This window comes from Taudactylus pleione, unplaced genomic scaffold (genome assembly GCF_031769625.1).
Source record: "Taudactylus pleione unplaced genomic scaffold, aTauple2 ptg000070l, whole genome shotgun sequence".
NCBI lineage: Eukaryota > Metazoa > Chordata > Amphibia > Anura > Myobatrachidae > Taudactylus > Taudactylus pleione.
In genome coordinates, this window is record NW_028284472.1 from 10269540 (window position 1) to 10286809 (window position 17270).

The 17270-nt window shown below is 43.0% G+C and overlaps 1 protein-coding gene across 2 annotated transcripts in view; it reads right to left on the minus strand.

The window, feature by feature from the left end:
* Positions 1-15798, minus strand: part of LOC148533765 (cytochrome P450 2C5-like) — a 58906-nt gene extending 43108 nt beyond the window's left edge. Inside the window, exons 1-2 of one of the 2 annotated variants that reach the window (XM_088467343.1) lie at positions 15607-15798; positions 6073-6235 (exon numbers count right to left, since the gene is read on the minus strand). In XM_088467343.1, the coding sequence (XP_088323469.1) occupies positions 6073-6235; positions 15607-15786 (343 nt within the window). In that variant the 5' untranslated portion in view covers positions 15787-15798. The remainder of the gene's footprint in view (positions 1-6072; positions 6236-15606) is intronic. The other variant, XM_088467342.1, reaches the window with a different exon arrangement.
* Positions 15799-17270: the final 1472 nt, after the last annotated feature.

Genomic DNA, 17270 nt, shown 5'->3' on the forward strand with positions numbered 1-17270 from the left:
AGGACACCAGACCTTACCGTAATTAAATCAGGTAACCAATCCGGAAGCACCAGGGCACCATCCCTAACCACAACTGAAACTAACCAAACAGAAAGCACCCAGGACATCATCCCTTATCACAATTGAATCATGCAACACCTAACTTTGTTCTGACCCCTCTATATAGGTGGTACTGTACCATGCATTTCTGCCTGTATCCTAGTCAGGGGGGAGGGGGTGTCCTTGGATTCACTAGTGCCACTATCTTGGCTGGGCCACAGTAGCCCCCCACCTTAACTGTGACCAATCATGCCTCTAGTGAGCCTACCAGATGTGAGTTAAATGACTCTCTGCCGGCCTCTGATAGGTGTACTCCATCTGCCCTGTAGTGGTTTTTAATTGTGTTTGATTATGCTACCTCCTTCTGAAACAATGAACTTACCAACTGCTGCATTAATTTTCCAACCTGATATATCTAGTACATAAAGCACAGCTTAGATTTCTGTGACTTCAGTTTTAGTGCTTAATTTCAAGCGGGTAGTGACTGTCCCAACTTCTGTAGCTGTAACCACTTAATTCCATTACATTTGATTGTTAAAGTAGCACATGTGTTCAATATAGTGAACCACTCTTTATTACAACTGAAATGACTTGTGGCACCTGAGTCAATATACCAACAATCTTTTCTGTGACTCTCAAAGCTGACTCATCTTTGCCGCTGCACTTCTTACTTTGTGTAGCATTCCCATTTTTCAGTTCACTTTCAGATGTTTTGTGTCCAATTTTATAACATATCTAACATTTGTATTTGAATTTTCTGAGCTTCTCACTTTTAGTGTGTAATGCAGTACTTTCAGCATTTAACTCAACTGGCACACATTCTTGGAACTGTAACAGGTTTTCCTGGCAATTTCTGTAGTTATCTTGGCTGTGTAAGCCTCTAAAACTACTCAAATTCAGGTGTTAAGTTCTGTAGCATTGCCATGGTGATCTCCTCATCATCGACTTGGACTCCTACAGTTGTTAACTGCTGGGATATGGACATCATTTTGTTAATGCAGTCACTCGTACTTGTGCATTCACTCAACTTGGCATTATACTCATCAGATTAATTCTTTTCATTAGACCCTTATCTTCATATGCTGCCTGCAGGGCTATCGGGATGTTATTATCTAACATTTTCCCATGCATAATAGAATAAATGTGACACTTAAGCCTATTGTTCCCATGGCTTTTTTCTGAACCATCTGGGCTTGGATTGTCATCTACATCAACAGTAACTTTCCTCAACCTCTCATGCTTTAGTTGCATTTAAATTGCAAATTTCCATGTGGTGTAATTCTCTGAAACTTTCATCTTAATGAAACCCATCAAGGATGCAGTTCCTGTGTACATGCTGTGCATTAAAAACAGTTATGCAATCTGACTGATTAACTTGTCTGCTTAACTTTAGTGATACTTTGTGTTGACACTCTATGTTGACACTCTCTGTTGACAGAGAAATGGAGGTTGATCCTGCTCCAAAAACAATCACATGCAATCAATGCAAAAACCAAAAGTACTTATGTGTAGTGGGTGAAAAGCACCCTAGAGTATCATACAGTTGGTGGTGCTCCCCTGAGGAAAATGACAATAAAATCACAAAGGGTGTCCCTGCAAGGTGCAAAGACTAGAAAGTAACCTCTTGGGGGTTTTCTTCTATATTTGTTTTTGTTCAAATATAACCTTTATTAAATATATTGTACATTAAAAATTAAGATAATACAATTGCCTCCCTTTATGTGTCTCAATAAAAAGATATTTTTTATGACAATATCTACTCCTAGGGGTAAGTTTACGAATCAAGGGCCTGATTCAGAGCCGCTCGTGAGCGGGTCATTTACTATTTACAGGCAGAAACATACATGGATCACACTGATCTGTGTATGTTTTTTCCAAACTCGCAGATCACAGGCAGGTGAACTGATTTCACAAATTTTTACAGGAGTGTTGTCCATTCTCATGAGAGTTTAGAAACTCTCATCTTGGTAAATTCCTGAATCCTATCTTCACTAGTGAAAAGTTACTCGAGTTTGGCCGATGGTGAAGTGAAGGAAGTTTGCTAACTCTCCAGTATTTTCCCATAAAAAAGGAGATTTCTCTCCTGAGTTTGACATTAGTAAATTTGCGAGTGGAAAAAAATGTCCAAAACTCTCCAGAGATTGCTAACTCGACCAGACTCGATTCTTAGTAAATTTACCCCCTATACTCAAAAGAGTCCAGTATAAGAAATGTCACCCTCTCACTTATCATTATTTGGTGGAGGTATGGTTGACAAATTGTTAAAAATGCCAACCGGGTGAAAATATTATTTCCTTGTGGCTATAAACAATATAAGGTCATCAATACCATTAGCCACAAGCTTCTTATGCACAGGAATGTTCACAAAATAATTATGTGAAATAAAATAACTAATTTATACAGACTCTCAATTGTATAATCACAATAGTAAAACAGGTCAGATAATCCAATAGTTCACCAGCAGGGTCTCTGACACAGGCGTGATCCAAGTTATAGAATTTATACCATTAACCCTTGAAAGTTGGGTTAGTTTAGACAATAAAACACCTCTCTATCTGTCAGAGCAATCTTCCTCTTGTTCTTATAGTGTCCACACAATAAAAATTCAAATAGTTATAAGGATCTCTGTATTTAGCTTTTAAGGATTAGTGTAAATTCGCATTTTAGCGAGGACACAGATTAATCAGCATGTATAATACCCTCCACAGCCATCTTTTATTGAGACACAAAAAGGGAGTCAATTGTATTATCTTACTTTTTAATGTATATGTAATAAAGGTTACATTTTAACAAAAACAAATACAGAAGAGTGCCCCCAAAAAGAGGTTACTTTCTAGTCTTTGCACCTTTGTGAACTCTTTGTTGACATTCTGTACTGACACGTGTCTTCTGGCGTCTAGGTGCCTGGCCCATAACCTGTTGATATGTGTGTGTTATTGGCAGTGACATGCTGGTTATAACAGCAACACCAGTGAAGTCCAGATGCACTAAACAGCACAAATACTTAAAGGGGTTGAGGCTTATTGAAGTGTAGTAGAAGTTGCCTGTACAGCCATACTCACAGTTATACACTCAGTAATCTGGATGTATTGAGGTAGTGGTGCAAGTCTACACATGATATGCAGGATATATACTGGATAATGTTACAGGGTCTCTGGAGCTTAGTGGAAAATGTCCGTGTTCCACTGTGACGCTCATACAGAGTGACAAGATGATGCATCACATGCACAGAAGGCTAAATGGCAGACATCTTGGTAAAGCAGAATGCTTCAAGTAAGGAGCATTAATGGAGGCACACTCCATATTACAACAAATGGAACTTAGTAGGAAATTCTTATCACAAATGACTAATTAATTCTTCCTACAATACGCATGAACTATCGAAAAATAAACCGCAAACTGTCCTACAGTGACATAGAAAGTAGTATTTCAGATGTGTTCTCTGGTATCTTTGCAGCTTGTGCGGCAAACCGTGACACGACCAGTACATGCACTGGTTCGCACCCGTGACCGATAGGATTGCATGGTACGAACGCTGCCACAGCCTGGCATACTATGGTGCACACATGTGTGGCAAGTCGCATGGCGCGATTCACACGCACTTTTGCCGCACAGAAAGATACAGTGGCTCTTTAATTACATTGTGATCCGTAACAGCAAAATGACACTACATCAAAGCATTATATTAGCGCAAAGTCTATACACGTGACATCAGTTGATCAAACACAGGCTTCTTGATTAATCCAACTAGCTCCGAGTCCCGTCGTGGTGCAAGTCAGCATGGCAGCAGCCTGAATTTACTCAAAACTGCAGAGCGACTTCGGGTTAGGAGCGGGCTTCGAGGGGTGCGAAATGCTGTGCCGTTATCTATGTTTAAATGCCATAGTAACAGCAACTCGCACCCTTTGTGGCTACTTGGATTAACCCCTATGTATGAAGAAGAGATTAATATGTGAAATACTAAACCTCCAGAACTCCAGAGCCAGTTTTAATATAACTGGATACAAAATATATACATAGTACTGTTCACTAAGAAAATATTTGAAATAAAATATCAGAGGAAGGCTGCAACATACAGCTTCCTTTCTGGAACAGAAACTAGCGTATCTCATGGGGCAAATGTATTAAGCTCAGGAAAGTGATAAATGACCAACCAATCAGCTCCTAACTGTCATGTTATTGGCTGTGTTTGAAAAATGACAGTTGGGAGCTGATTGGTTGGTCGTTTATCACTCTCCATTTTATCACTTTCTAAAGTTTAATACATCTGCCCCATAAACACCTCAAAGTAAGATAAATAACTACTGCTCTTGTGAAATAATTGAAATCTGTAGATTGGCACCCAGCATAGTTATTATTGTAACAAAATGTTTTTTTTATTTTTATGACACTATGGAGCATATGTATTAATAATTGCAGTAGTGATGCAATTATTATTAGTACATATCATGATGGACTTTTTCATTTTTAACAATACTATCCCGGCTATGTACTAAAATTTAACGGCAGGGACAGAGGTTGCAAGAATTGCTGTTCCTTTATGTTACATCCAGGCCACATCCAAGGAATCTTTCACATTTAGGAAAGACTGCCCCTAAGTGTCTGACACTAGTGGCGGGCACAGTGTCAGTCATCGGAGGTGGGTGGAGTCTGCGGGAGAAGGATTGCAAGATCCTGCTCCTGAGAGAGGTCCTCTATCAACAGGAAGCAGTTTATGCCATCTGAAGATGGTGTTAACCAATTGGGCTATGCTTTTCAGAGTTTGGTAAATAGGGGTCAGACTGTAGTCACTACTGAGGAAATTAGGGACTGTGGTCTGCAGTGCAAATTAGCTTATTGTAGGAGATTCCTGTGAAATCTCCATCATTAGGCTAATAGTACATGGCAGGGATACATAAAATTATACAGAAGTGGTGATTTCTCCATAATGTTATTAAAAGCATGTTTGATAAATAGGACCCTTTAATTCTACTAAAGTAATAACTTTTAATCTATTTTGCTGAATTTACACAACATAATATGTTGGATTTTATTTCAATAAATTAATAAAAGTTTTATATTATCTCTAGAGCATCACAAAAAGCAACTTTTTTATCTCCCCTCTTTTTTATGTAAAGTAATGTGTCGTGTCGGCTACGAAGGGCCTCATTTACATAGGTTTGTTTTTTTGATTAACTTTTTCTACCAAGAATCAAACATGAAGCGCTCCTTACAGACACTCACATTGATTAGTTACAAACTGGAGAGGTGCATGATAAATGACAAAGTTTTTTTTTTTTGGGTGGATTACATATTTCTGTACATTTATTAATATTTGTACTATTTTATTATTCTGAGATTTTAATAAAAGTTATATAGTGATACTAATGCTCATTTGGAATTTGCGTTGTTATCCTAATATATTATGTGTTATCCAGGATACAAATATTAGAACTACTCTCCTGTTTTGTACTATTTTTAAAACTTCAAAAAAAAAAATGCCTGGAGCAGTGGCCTGACAAGCATAGCGCGTGGACACACTTCATGGAGACACTTGGAGCTTCACCACAAACTCTGCCAGCATCAGGGATTCCCCAAGCAACCTATCACAGCCGCATTATTGATCTGGTGTCCAGCCTGGTCATTGTGAGTCTCTTATTTTCAGGCAGTCCTGCACTGGCTCTGCACTGGAATTTGCAGGCAACACAAATTAAATTCCAGGATTGGTCTTGGCAGGGTGCTTCCCTTGGCTGCTGGAGTCCTCCAAGCATGACGGCCTGAGCTCTCCAGTATTTAGTGAGTGGCAACTACAGTAGGTGGAGGTAATGGTGTGAGACTCAGAGAAAAGACCCCACCTTTACTGCTTGGAGGTGGAGCCAACTAGGAGTTGTGTTTTAAAAAAAATAAATACATATAATAATACTACTAAAATAATAATAATAATATATGTCTATGGACTGATCATTCTATCTACACTATCTAAAAATATGAAAAAGGAAACAGAAAGTGCATCTATAATAACAGTAAGAGTACCAAGCATAAAGCACTGATTACCATGTCCTGCACTCAATTCATCAAAAAGTGCCACTTTAGGTCTTCCAGAAAACTCATCTGCGCGGGTTACAAGAGCGTCTTTCAAGGTCTCATATCCGGTCAGGACGACTATTTTCTCCTCTCCCATTTGCATACTGTACACTGAGCCGTACTTCTCAGAAAGCTGCAAATCAACATAACAGCATTGTTGATGTACATTCTATTTCTTTGACTAAGGAGCATATTTATCACAATCCATATTTCAGATGTGGATTGGCTGTGATAAATTCGCCCCAATATCGCTTTGCGATATCTGAATACATCACAAGGATGTACTGTATTAAAAATCACATAACATACAGGGTCAGAGCTTGCGATAAAGCACCGTTCCTTGCGAATCCACTTTACACACTTTTCACTGTATTTTTCACAAAAAATACAGTGAAAAGGCGCCCGCGCATGTGCCGCTGGCTCACCAACGCCCCTCCCCATGCATGATCGCCCCTCCACTTCCAAGCTTATACTAACCTGCACAGTGATCGGTGATCCAATGAAGTCCTCTCTCCGGGACTCCGGTCAGCTGGTCTTCAGGCTCCTGAACTGTGACCCCTGTCAGCTGCTGCATAGAGGTCACATTGCAGGAGCCCGGAGACCAGCTGTCCGGAACCCCAGAGGACCTCACCAGAGCACGAATCACCGGTCCCTGGATGCAGCTAAGTGTTTTGGAGGGTTTTTTTTAACTAATTTATTTTTTTAAGTGATCAGCTTGTTGTCTATTTAGACGACACAGCTGATCACAGGAGCTGGCTCCCGGTTCTGCTCTGTTGGGGAACCGGAGATGGCATTATCATCACAGGGCTTTGTTCTGTTTTTTCACAATTTATTTTTGGTGAATTTCTGTTAGATCACATTTCCCAGTATGGGAAATGTGATCTGCTTAAAAAATAAATAAATAAAATAAAATAAAAATATGTGAATTGAAGGGATTGGAGTAATTTTTCATGAAAACTACTCAAATTTATTTTAAATAAACGTGAACGACCATTTCACATTATTTTAGTAAAAATAATGTTAATAAATACTAAGCATTGCTTCTGTATTTCATGATCACACTCTCTTAATAAAAAATATAAACTGACTTGATCCCAGGTTTTGTGGTCCCAGGACCAGTGATCCTGCCAGGATCAGAATAATTGAAGTATCATATGTGCTTGATCTTCACCTACTTCCTGGCTACAACCAATCCCATGAAACCTGTATATACTATACTGTAAGGTATATAAGGCTGGAAAAACACAGTACTAGGCTGTGATTATTGTGCGGTCTCTCTCTTTCTGGTCTCCTGGCTCTGCTGTGTTGACTTTCTGGACTTTGAGTCTTGGCTTCATCTGACTTCCATTCTGGCTTAGATTTTCCTGGTTCTTAGATCACCCGTTCATACCCAGCAACATATTCCTGACTTCCTACCAGTATACTAAAGTTTTGAATTTGTCTCTGATTCTGGTTCTCTTTAACCCCTCACTGACCAGCAACTGGGATCCAATGCTGAATTTCTACAATAGCCTGTAAGCTGTGATCTCTGTGATCTTATTATGGAGTATAGTTATCCATATTATTTTTACTAAAATATTGTGAAAATGGGTGTTTTCTCACCTTTTTCACATTATTTTAGTATCACCTAAATGTACTAAAGGGCTATTGTAGGAGAAAACGTAAAATTCTCCTCCAAGCCATAACTATCAGATTTTTCCAGTAATTATAGGGAAACACGAACTGCTCAGATTTAACGGGGGAAGCCTTGTGATTATAATGTCACCTGAAAATGTCATTATTAGGGCTTTCCCCTCTTTCACCGACTCTTTCTCTGCTCTGACAGGGAGAGCACAGCCAGGAGCCCGTGCCTGTGATCAGCTGATTACAGTAAAATAAATAAACAGCTGCACCCAGGGGACTGGTGATCGGTAATCCGGTGAGCTCCTCTGTGACTCCGGTCAGCTGATCATCGAGCTCCTGCTCTGTGACCCCGGCCATATGATGTGTGCTGTAAAAAAACGGTATCTCAGTGTACAACACATATAGATGACCAGGGTAAGTTCAAGCGAAGGAGTAAGAGGAGTTGGGTTGGTGGAGGGGGTAGTGTTAGCCGGCTGTGATGCTTGCATAGGCACCTGCTCAGGGTATTTCTTTCTGAAAAATACCCTGAGAAGTGCTTGTAGGGGATTCACAGGGACAGATCTTTCTTGCAAGCTCTGGGCCTGATTCAGTCCCGCTCGCAAGCGCTATGCGCGCGCAAGCGGGTCGATGGTGGCCCAGTGTGCATGCGCGAGACCCGGATAGCGACAGGCAAACCGTCGCTCCGGATCTCGTACCAAAGGGGGCGTGCTGTCGATGTTGAGTGACAGGAAGCCCCCTTTGGTGGGCGGGCCGGGGGAGTGGCTGCCCAAACGGAGGCATTCCCATGTGAACGCCTCCATTTGGGGGCGGCCCCACTGACATCACGAGTGATGTCAGTGGGAGAGATTTTGGCTCTGTTAGAGCCGAAATCTCTCTGGGGCTTGCGGCAACGAGACCCTACCACAAGGGTCTTGACCATCGCGACCATCTTCCTGGCCGCTCGCTATAGCTGTGGGTGGTCACCCACAGCTATGCGAGCGTCCAGGAGGCCGTTCTAAAAAAAAAAAAGACCGGCCCTGAATCAGAGTGAGCGCTCTGTCAGAGCATCCAGCTCTGATTCAGGGCCTCTGTCTCTGCATGCAATATTTGATACATCCTTGCAATGTGTTCAAATATCACATTATGAATTTAGGTAATAATATCACATCCCATCCACATTGAGGTGCGTATTGTGATAAATATGCCCCTATATCTTTCTCAGATTTTGCAAAAATGAGCTACAGTATTCAAGCAGTAATATCACAATGAATTTAAATTCTTCCATAAACATACAATATCTAAAACAGATTCCCATTCTGAAACAGTTTCCCTTTCAAATACCTTGAAAGTTTATATATACAGTATATATACTGTGTTTATATATATATATATATATATATAATGAGGGCACAATCGTGCCCTTATATTAAGGCTGAATCGAAAAAAATGGAAATCTCCATAGAGAATTCCGAAGGGGGGGGGGGCAGGGTGTTTAATGGGCTACACCTCAAAAGCTATTGGAGGTACCAGGCTGAAATTTAGCATGGGTGGGTAGAACTTTTATTTGGTGCTGCATGTCAAATTTCAGGGCAAAATCATAAAAAATGATGATTTGGGAGTAATCTAAATTTGCAGCTGTCAGTTTTTTCTGACACTCTGAATTAGGACCACTTTTCTGCTGTACTCTATGGGGGATTTTTGGGAAGGCATAACCCAGGGTAGGAGGCAAATTTAGAAGTGGGGTTTGTTTTATTACGTACAGTAGCTATTGTTCTAGAGTAGGTGCTTTTGAGGTTTAGGTAATTGAGAAAGTTACAGTTTTTAAACTATTACCTCACGAATCCGCCATTATAGAGATAGGAAGTTTAAACTTGTTTCGCAGCCTCAGTAGGAGCCTTCAGCATGTTTACTCACTGTGGCTTCACTTGGGTGCACCAAGATGGCTGGTCAGTGTGGGTGGTAGCGGCAGTGGGCTCAGGGGAAGGAAATGGCCATTAGCTGCAGCTAGGACCAGATAGAGGAAGTGTTAGCAGGCGTTAACTGCGGGTGGGACCCGGGGACGATAGCAGACGTTAGTGACAGTGGTGCAGGCGATGGTGGTGTGGGCTGCGGGACCCGGGGGAAGTAGCAGCAGACAGATGCAGGCTCAGATCTCGAAGATCCGTGTTACCTGCATCTGTGTATAAATAAACAAACATAGAAGCAGGGACAGGATCAGAGAGACCCATCTGTGCTTCTGTGTTTAAAAAAAAATGTCATGCCGCCCCCCCCACCCCACAAGTGAACAACCAACACAGGGCTTTGGAGACCCAGTACTGGTTGTGCTAAATACAGGGGACAATGACATAATGGTCCCCCATATTAAGCACAACCAGCACCAGGCTTTTCAGAACCAGTCCTGGTGGCCAGAATATGTGTGACAAATGAGGTAAGGGTCCCCCATATTCAGCGCAACCAGCACTGAGCTCTGAGCTGGCCCTGGTTCTGGAAATACAGGGGAAAAATGCATAGTATTTACCAGAACCAGTACCAGACCCTTTCTAGTGGGGGGTGGTGATGCCACAGCCAAGGCAGCCCTTTCACTGGGCCCCCCAGCCAAAGCATCACCCCGACAGTCAGCTCAATAAAGGGGTCCCCCTCTCCAGGGCACCCCAGGCCCAGGCTGATAGCCCGGGGATATCCCCAGCATCCCTGGGTGGTGGGTGCTGTGTTGATTGTGTTGTGTGGTGCATATGAAAATATAAATATTGTCTTTTGCTGTAGTACTACAGGTCCCAGCAGACATCCCCGCATACTGGTACTTGGAGAACCACATGTACCAGCAGTATTAAGGGCCCGCTGGTACCTATAGTACCCCTGCAAAATAAATATTAATATAAAACAAAGACACAATATTTGAAAGTATTTTATTTCTTTGCACCTTTACCTGGGGGAGCGGCAGCCTTTAAGCTCTTTTGCATAGCTGCTGCTTCCCCCAGGACTTCCACGGCATCTTTACCTGGAGGGCGGCGGCGTTTAAGCTCTTTTGCATAGCCGCTGCCCATCCAGGGCTTCCGCTGTGTCTTCATGCTTCAGCTGGTCTTCTCTCCAGCTACCTGGCCAACGGACTGGCTGGATGGCACCTCTCACTGGCTTTATATAAGCCAGCCGAGGGGGCGGAGCGATGACGTTGCATGCTGTGATTGGCTTGCGGCTGCCATCTTTAAATTTCATAAATGGTGCTGAGGCGCCATTTTTGAAAAGGGCACGCTTGGTTCTCACCATTGAAGCCAATGGTGAGAACCACTCATTGTCTGAGAGGCGGAAGGCTCGCCTCTCTCAGCCAATGAGTGCTCCACACCAGGATTTCTGTACTGAAATCCCATGGCGGAGCTGTCATTCAGGTAATAGTGTCCTTAGAGGACACTACTAATGTACGAGGGTCCGGGTATTTCTATTTTTTTTTTTTTGCAAAGACCCTGGTTTGCCTAATTTGGAATGAAGAGGACAGATCTACGCATAGGAGGAGGTGAGTATGTATTTTTTATTACAGGTACGCTATGGATAATCTACTGGAGAAGAGGACAGATTGGCTTCAGGGATACTAGGTGAGTATGTGACATAGTGTGAGTACATGTGTGTGTGCATGTATGTTTGAATAAAATGTTACTTTTCTACAGTGTGTGTGTTCTGTGGGTTTTTAATATTGCTTTTGCTGTGGAATTACAGGTACCAGCGGGCCCGTAATGCCCCGCATGCTGATACTTGTGGTTCTCCAAGTACCATCATGCGGGGGAGGCTTGCTGGGAATTCTAGTTCCACAGCAAAAGACAATATTTTAATTCTTTCTTTGCACCACACTTTACATAATCATCCCTGCACCCACCGTTCCAGGGGTGCTGGAGATGAGGGTCTCCAGCTTCCCAGGGGTCGTCGGCATGAGCTGACTAGCAGTCAGGGGTGATGCTTCAGCTGGGGGGCCCGGTGAAAGGGCTCCCCTGGCTGTGGCATCACCCCCCCTCGCTAGAAAGGGTCCGGTGCTGGTTTTGGTAAATACAGGGGGACCCTACACATTTTTTTCCCCTGTATTTCCAGGACCGACTCAGAGCCCAGTGCTGGTTGCGCTGAATACGGAGGACCCTTATGTAATTTGTCCCCTGTATTTTGGAAACCAGGACTGGTTCTGAAAGGCGTGGTGCTGGTTGTGCTTAATACAGGGGACCTCAACATCATTTGTCTCCTGTAGTTAGCACAACCAGTAATGGGTCGCCAAAGCCCGGTGCTGGTTATTTATTTATTTTTGGAGGGGGGCAAGCGATATATATATATTTTTTTAAATAGGTTTTTTTTTCAAACACAGAAGTACAGACGGGTCTCACTGACCCATCCCTGCTTCTGTGTTTGTTTATTTAAATACAGATGCAGGTATCACGGATCTCTCAGATCTGAGCCTGCATCTGTCTCTTGCAACCTCCCCCGGGTCTTGCCGCCTGCACTGCTGCCCGCACTGCCACCGCTAATGCCGTCTACTGTCCCCGGGTCCCCGCTGCAGCTAATGCTCGCTACGCCACCCCTCCCCTGGGTCCCGGCCGCAGCTAACAAACACATTCTTCTCCAGTGCCCACTGTCGCTACCACCTGCTAAAGGCAGCCAATTTGGTACACCCAAGTAAAGCCACAGTGAGTACACCTGCTGGAGGCTCCTACTGTGGCTGCACAATTAATTTAAACTTCCTATCTGTATAATGGTGGGTTTGTGAGGTAATAGTTTAAAAACGGTAACTTTTACAATTACCTGAACCTCAAAAGGCCCTATTCTGGAACAATAGCTACCTAATAAAACAAACCCCAAGTCTAAATTCGCCCCCTACCCTGAGTTATGCCTTCCCAAAAATCCAACATAGAGAACAGCAGAAAAGTGGACTTAACTGAGAGTGTCTGAAAAAAGTGACAGTTGGAGCTTTAGATTACTTCTAAATCCTAATTTTTAATGTTTTTCCCTGAAATGTGGCATGCAGTACCGACCGACAGTTCTACCCGCCCATGTCAAATTTCAGCCTGGTACCTCCAATAGCTTCAGAGGTTTAGCCCCTTAAACATCCTGTCCCCCCTTCAGAATTCTCTATGGAGATTTCCGGTTTTTTTCGATTCAGCCTTAATATAAATAGTGTGCAAAAGTTTTAGGCAGGTGTGGAAAAAATGCTACAAAGGAAGAATGCTTTTAAAAATAGAAGTGTTAATAGTTTATTTTTATCAATTAACAAAGTGCAAAGTAAATAAACAGAAAAGAAATCTAAATCAAATCAATATTTCGTGTGACCACCCCTTTGCCTTCCAAACAGCATCATTTCTTCTAGGCACACTAGCAGGGATTTTGTAGGATTATAGTCAGGTGTATGATTAATAGTCAACAGTCATACCAAACAGATAATAATGATCATAATTTTCATATGTAGGTTGAAACACAGACATTAACTGAAACAGAAACAGCTGTGTAGGAAGCTTAAAACTGGGTGAGGAACAGCCAAACTCTGCTATAAAGGTGAGGTTGTGGAAGACAGTTTAATGTCACAGGTCATACACCATGGCAAGACTGAGCACAGCGACAAGACACAAGGTAGTTATACTGCATCAGCAAGTTTTCGATTTCGAAGCAGACCAAGGTTTCAAGATGCGATGTTCACGTTCTTTTGAAGAAACACAAAGAAACAGGCAACGTTGAGGACTGTAGACGCAGATGAAATCAGATGATAGACACATCATGCTTACTTCCCTTCGAAATCAGAAGATGTCCAACGGTGCCATCAGCTCAGAACTGGCAGAAACCAGTGGGACCCAGGTACACCAATTTAATGTTCGGAGACATCTTTCCAGAAGTTGTTTTCATGGCCAACAAGCCAAGCGACTCAACTATGCATGAAAACATAGGAACTGGGGTGCAGAGAAATGGCAGCAGGTGCTCTGGGCTGATGAGTCAAAATTTTAAATATTTGGCTGTAACAGAAGGCAGTTTGTTCGCTGAAGGGCTGGAGAGCAGTACAATAATGAATGTCTGCAGGCAACAGTGAAGCATGGTGGAGGTTCCTTGCATGTTTGGGCTGCATTTCAGCAAATGGAGTTGGGGATAGGTCAGGATTAATGGTGTCCTCAATGCTGAGAAATACAGGCAGGTACTTATCCATCATGCAATACCATTAAGGAGACTTCTTATAGGCTCCAAATTTATTCTGCAGCAGGACAATTGGTATGCAGTCGGGAAGCCCGCATACCTAATCCTGACTGCCGGCTTCCCAACTGCTTTATCCCGGCGAGGGTTAAATGACAGGCGTCTAAATCTAGACGCCTGTCATTTTACCGACACCGGAAGACTGGCGCCCAGCATCCCGACTGAAGGGATGCTGGGGGCCGGGCGCAGACAGCCGTGGGGGGGAGGGTTAGGTTTAGGGCTCCCGGGGGGGACTTAGGGTTAGGCACCCCCCCCAGAAGGTTAGGGTTAGGCTAGGGGGAGGGAGGGTTAGGGTTAGGCACCCCCGTGGGGGGCTTAGGGTTAGGCGCCCCCTAGGCCCCCCCTAAGCCCCCCCTTCCCCACCGCCTAAACCTAAGTCCCCGGGGGTTTAGGCGGTGGGGAAGGGGGGGTTAGGTTTAGGCACTTAGAGGGGGCTATGGGTTAGGCAATTGGGGGGAGGTTAGGGTTAGGCACCCCAAAGGGAGGGTTAGGGGGTTAGAAATAGGTTAGTGAATACTTACCTTCGACGATCGGGATTTCCCCCTCTGCCAGGATGCCGCTGTCGGGATTCCAACCGCCGGGCAGGGGTCCGGAGGTAAATCATACCGGTTCCGGACAATGACCCCAAACATACAGCCAATGTCATTAAGAACTATCTTGAGCGTAAAGAAGAACAAGGAGTCCTGGAAGTGATCATATGGCCCCCACAGAGCCCTGATCTCAACATCATCAAGTCTGACTGGGATTACATGGAGAGACAGAAGGATGTGAGCAAGCCTACATCCACAGAAGATCTGTGGTTAGATCTCCAAGATGTTTGAAACAACCTCCCTGCTGAGTTCCTTAAAAACCATGTGCAAGTGTACCTAGAAGCATTGATGCTTTTTTGAAGGCAAAGGGTGGTCATACCAAATAGTGATTTAATTTAGATTTCATTCACTTAGCATTTTGTTAATTGATAAAAATAAACTATTAACACTTCTATAATTGAAAGCATTCTTACTTTGCAGCATTTTTTCCACACCTGCCTAAACCTCTTGCACAGTACTGATATATATATATATATATATATATATATATATATGAAGTTTTCTTGACACTGCAGCTATTATATATAGATATGATAAACAGGCCGGCAGATATATTAGATATGTTTACTTACTGACTGTCAGAAATGGCAGGGCGACACCGGCTCCTGTTCACTGCTGTGTGCACTGTGCAGGCTGCAAATCAGACGTAGCTGGTCCTGGAGGCAGCACCCCATTGGCCATTTTTCTTTAACATCAGTGTCTGTAACGCTGTCCGATCAGAACCGAGCTCCGATCGTGGCAGAGTGGAACATGGGTGGGTGAAAGGTGGTCACAAAGGGACCAGCCCAGAGGGAACTGGCCCGGCATCTTGGCAGCCCAATCCGCCCCTTGCATCACCCAAACCTCCTCTCTCCACAGCTCCAACTGCCACCCCTCCAACTGCTCTTTTGATTTTTTTTTTTATAGTTAACTTTGTTTAAAATGGCTTTGTCCTCTATGCCCTTTTCCAAAATGGCCTGTTTTGAGTAGGATCTCACTGGCCACGAAATGGTTGCCATCAGAATTGCCTGTAAAGTAACAGTTTTTGATGGCAGCATATTATCTTTGGGTGGGACAGGTGTTTCACCCCTTCATTACAGTTGTTTTATTATAGTAAATGTGTTATTACCTGGTGAAATGTTTCATACGGTCTCTTCATGTCCATAATGTGTAGGTTTCCGATGATTGGTAAAGGTTTGGGCCCAGGGGGGAAATTGTGATAAATGTTTCTTTTGCGTCCATAAAAAAGTATTGCCACAAAAATACATAGAATAATAGACAGTAATGTGACTGGATCAGTGATACTCATGGTGTCAGCAAAGCTTTCTCCTATCAAATAAAAAAAAAACAATACACATCAGCGATATTAATATAAATAAGGGTAAATGGGGGTAAATGTATACATAGAAACAATAACTTGAATGTCAGTTTGATGTCTGATGCCATAAAGACAGCTTCATGGGGACAATACATAGACAGAGGACTACAAACTGTATTATCCCTAAATAAGACCCTCTAACAATATAAAGTATTGCTATCTGGTCATTTGTACAATTGTCCTCTGATGTTTTATTTATTTATCTTTCGTTTTAAAATGCTCCGTCATATTACAGTGTCGTGGATTTTGCTGGCTGCATGTGTGGCTGCATTGCGTCCTCAGATATAAATGCAGATCACTGCCTGTATTCAGAGTGGGCTGCATCCATCCATCTGCTTGTTACAGGAGGCGTCATCACTATCAGCGCACATTGGCGCAAGAGATCCAGCTGAAACCAGGTGGATCTTTGTATCTGCTCACCTCTAAAGAGCCTGCAATTCCATGTATACGCCCATTACATGACCTCAGAAAACTTATCCTACTGTATGTTTGTACACCCAGTTGTCGCCAAGTTACACCCAATCAGAAGCAAGTAGAGATGCGGCTGAGCTGTGTGTGACTCTGAGCGACCTGTAGCTGCTCAAATATGCGTATTCCTGGCTGTGGGGCAAGCACAGTGCTATAAATGGCAAGGTCAGTCCTAAAAATGGACTTGTGTGCAATAAAATGAGGTCTGTGCTCTTCTGAGAATGGCGATCTATTATATTCAGTTTACACTGCATTCTAATGCATCCAATGTTAGAGAAGGAGCAGGAATCAGGACAAGGTCAAACCAGCAGATAATCAGAAAGGTGATGGGCAGCACTGTCTCCGGATCTAGAGACTAATCACCTAGCAAAGAGCACCAGATATAGATCCCTTTCATAGCATCAGAGGGTGGTACTCTGGGTTGGGAACACTACCAGGACAAGAAGTACACTGTGATCAAAACCTTAGCAGTTCTAATAACTAGACACATAGAACCAGTTAGGATGCAAGCTTAAGTCCAATTTGTGCATTAATCCTCAGCCCCACAATCATGATACATGATACCATGGTATTTCAAATCATATTAGGAATTCTATATGTACAGGTATATATGCATAATCATTGCATAAAAAATAAAATAATCTATGATCCACCTACACAAGAGCCCACTTACATATCAGGAGCTCGGTGCTGGTTGTTGAAAATACGGGGGACCCCTCGCCATTTCCCCCCCCCTTATTTTCCTTATTTTCTAGCCCGGTCCTGGTTGTGCTTATGGGGAGGGGGGCCCTACGTTGATTTTTTAAATTAAATTAACCATTTAAATGCACTTTTAACACAAAAACCTGCATGGATCTCACTGATCCGTGTAGGATTCCCATCAACACTATTTTGGGGGGCCTTTTTTCATTTTCTGCAGTAATTAGTGATTTGGGTGCGAGTTTGCA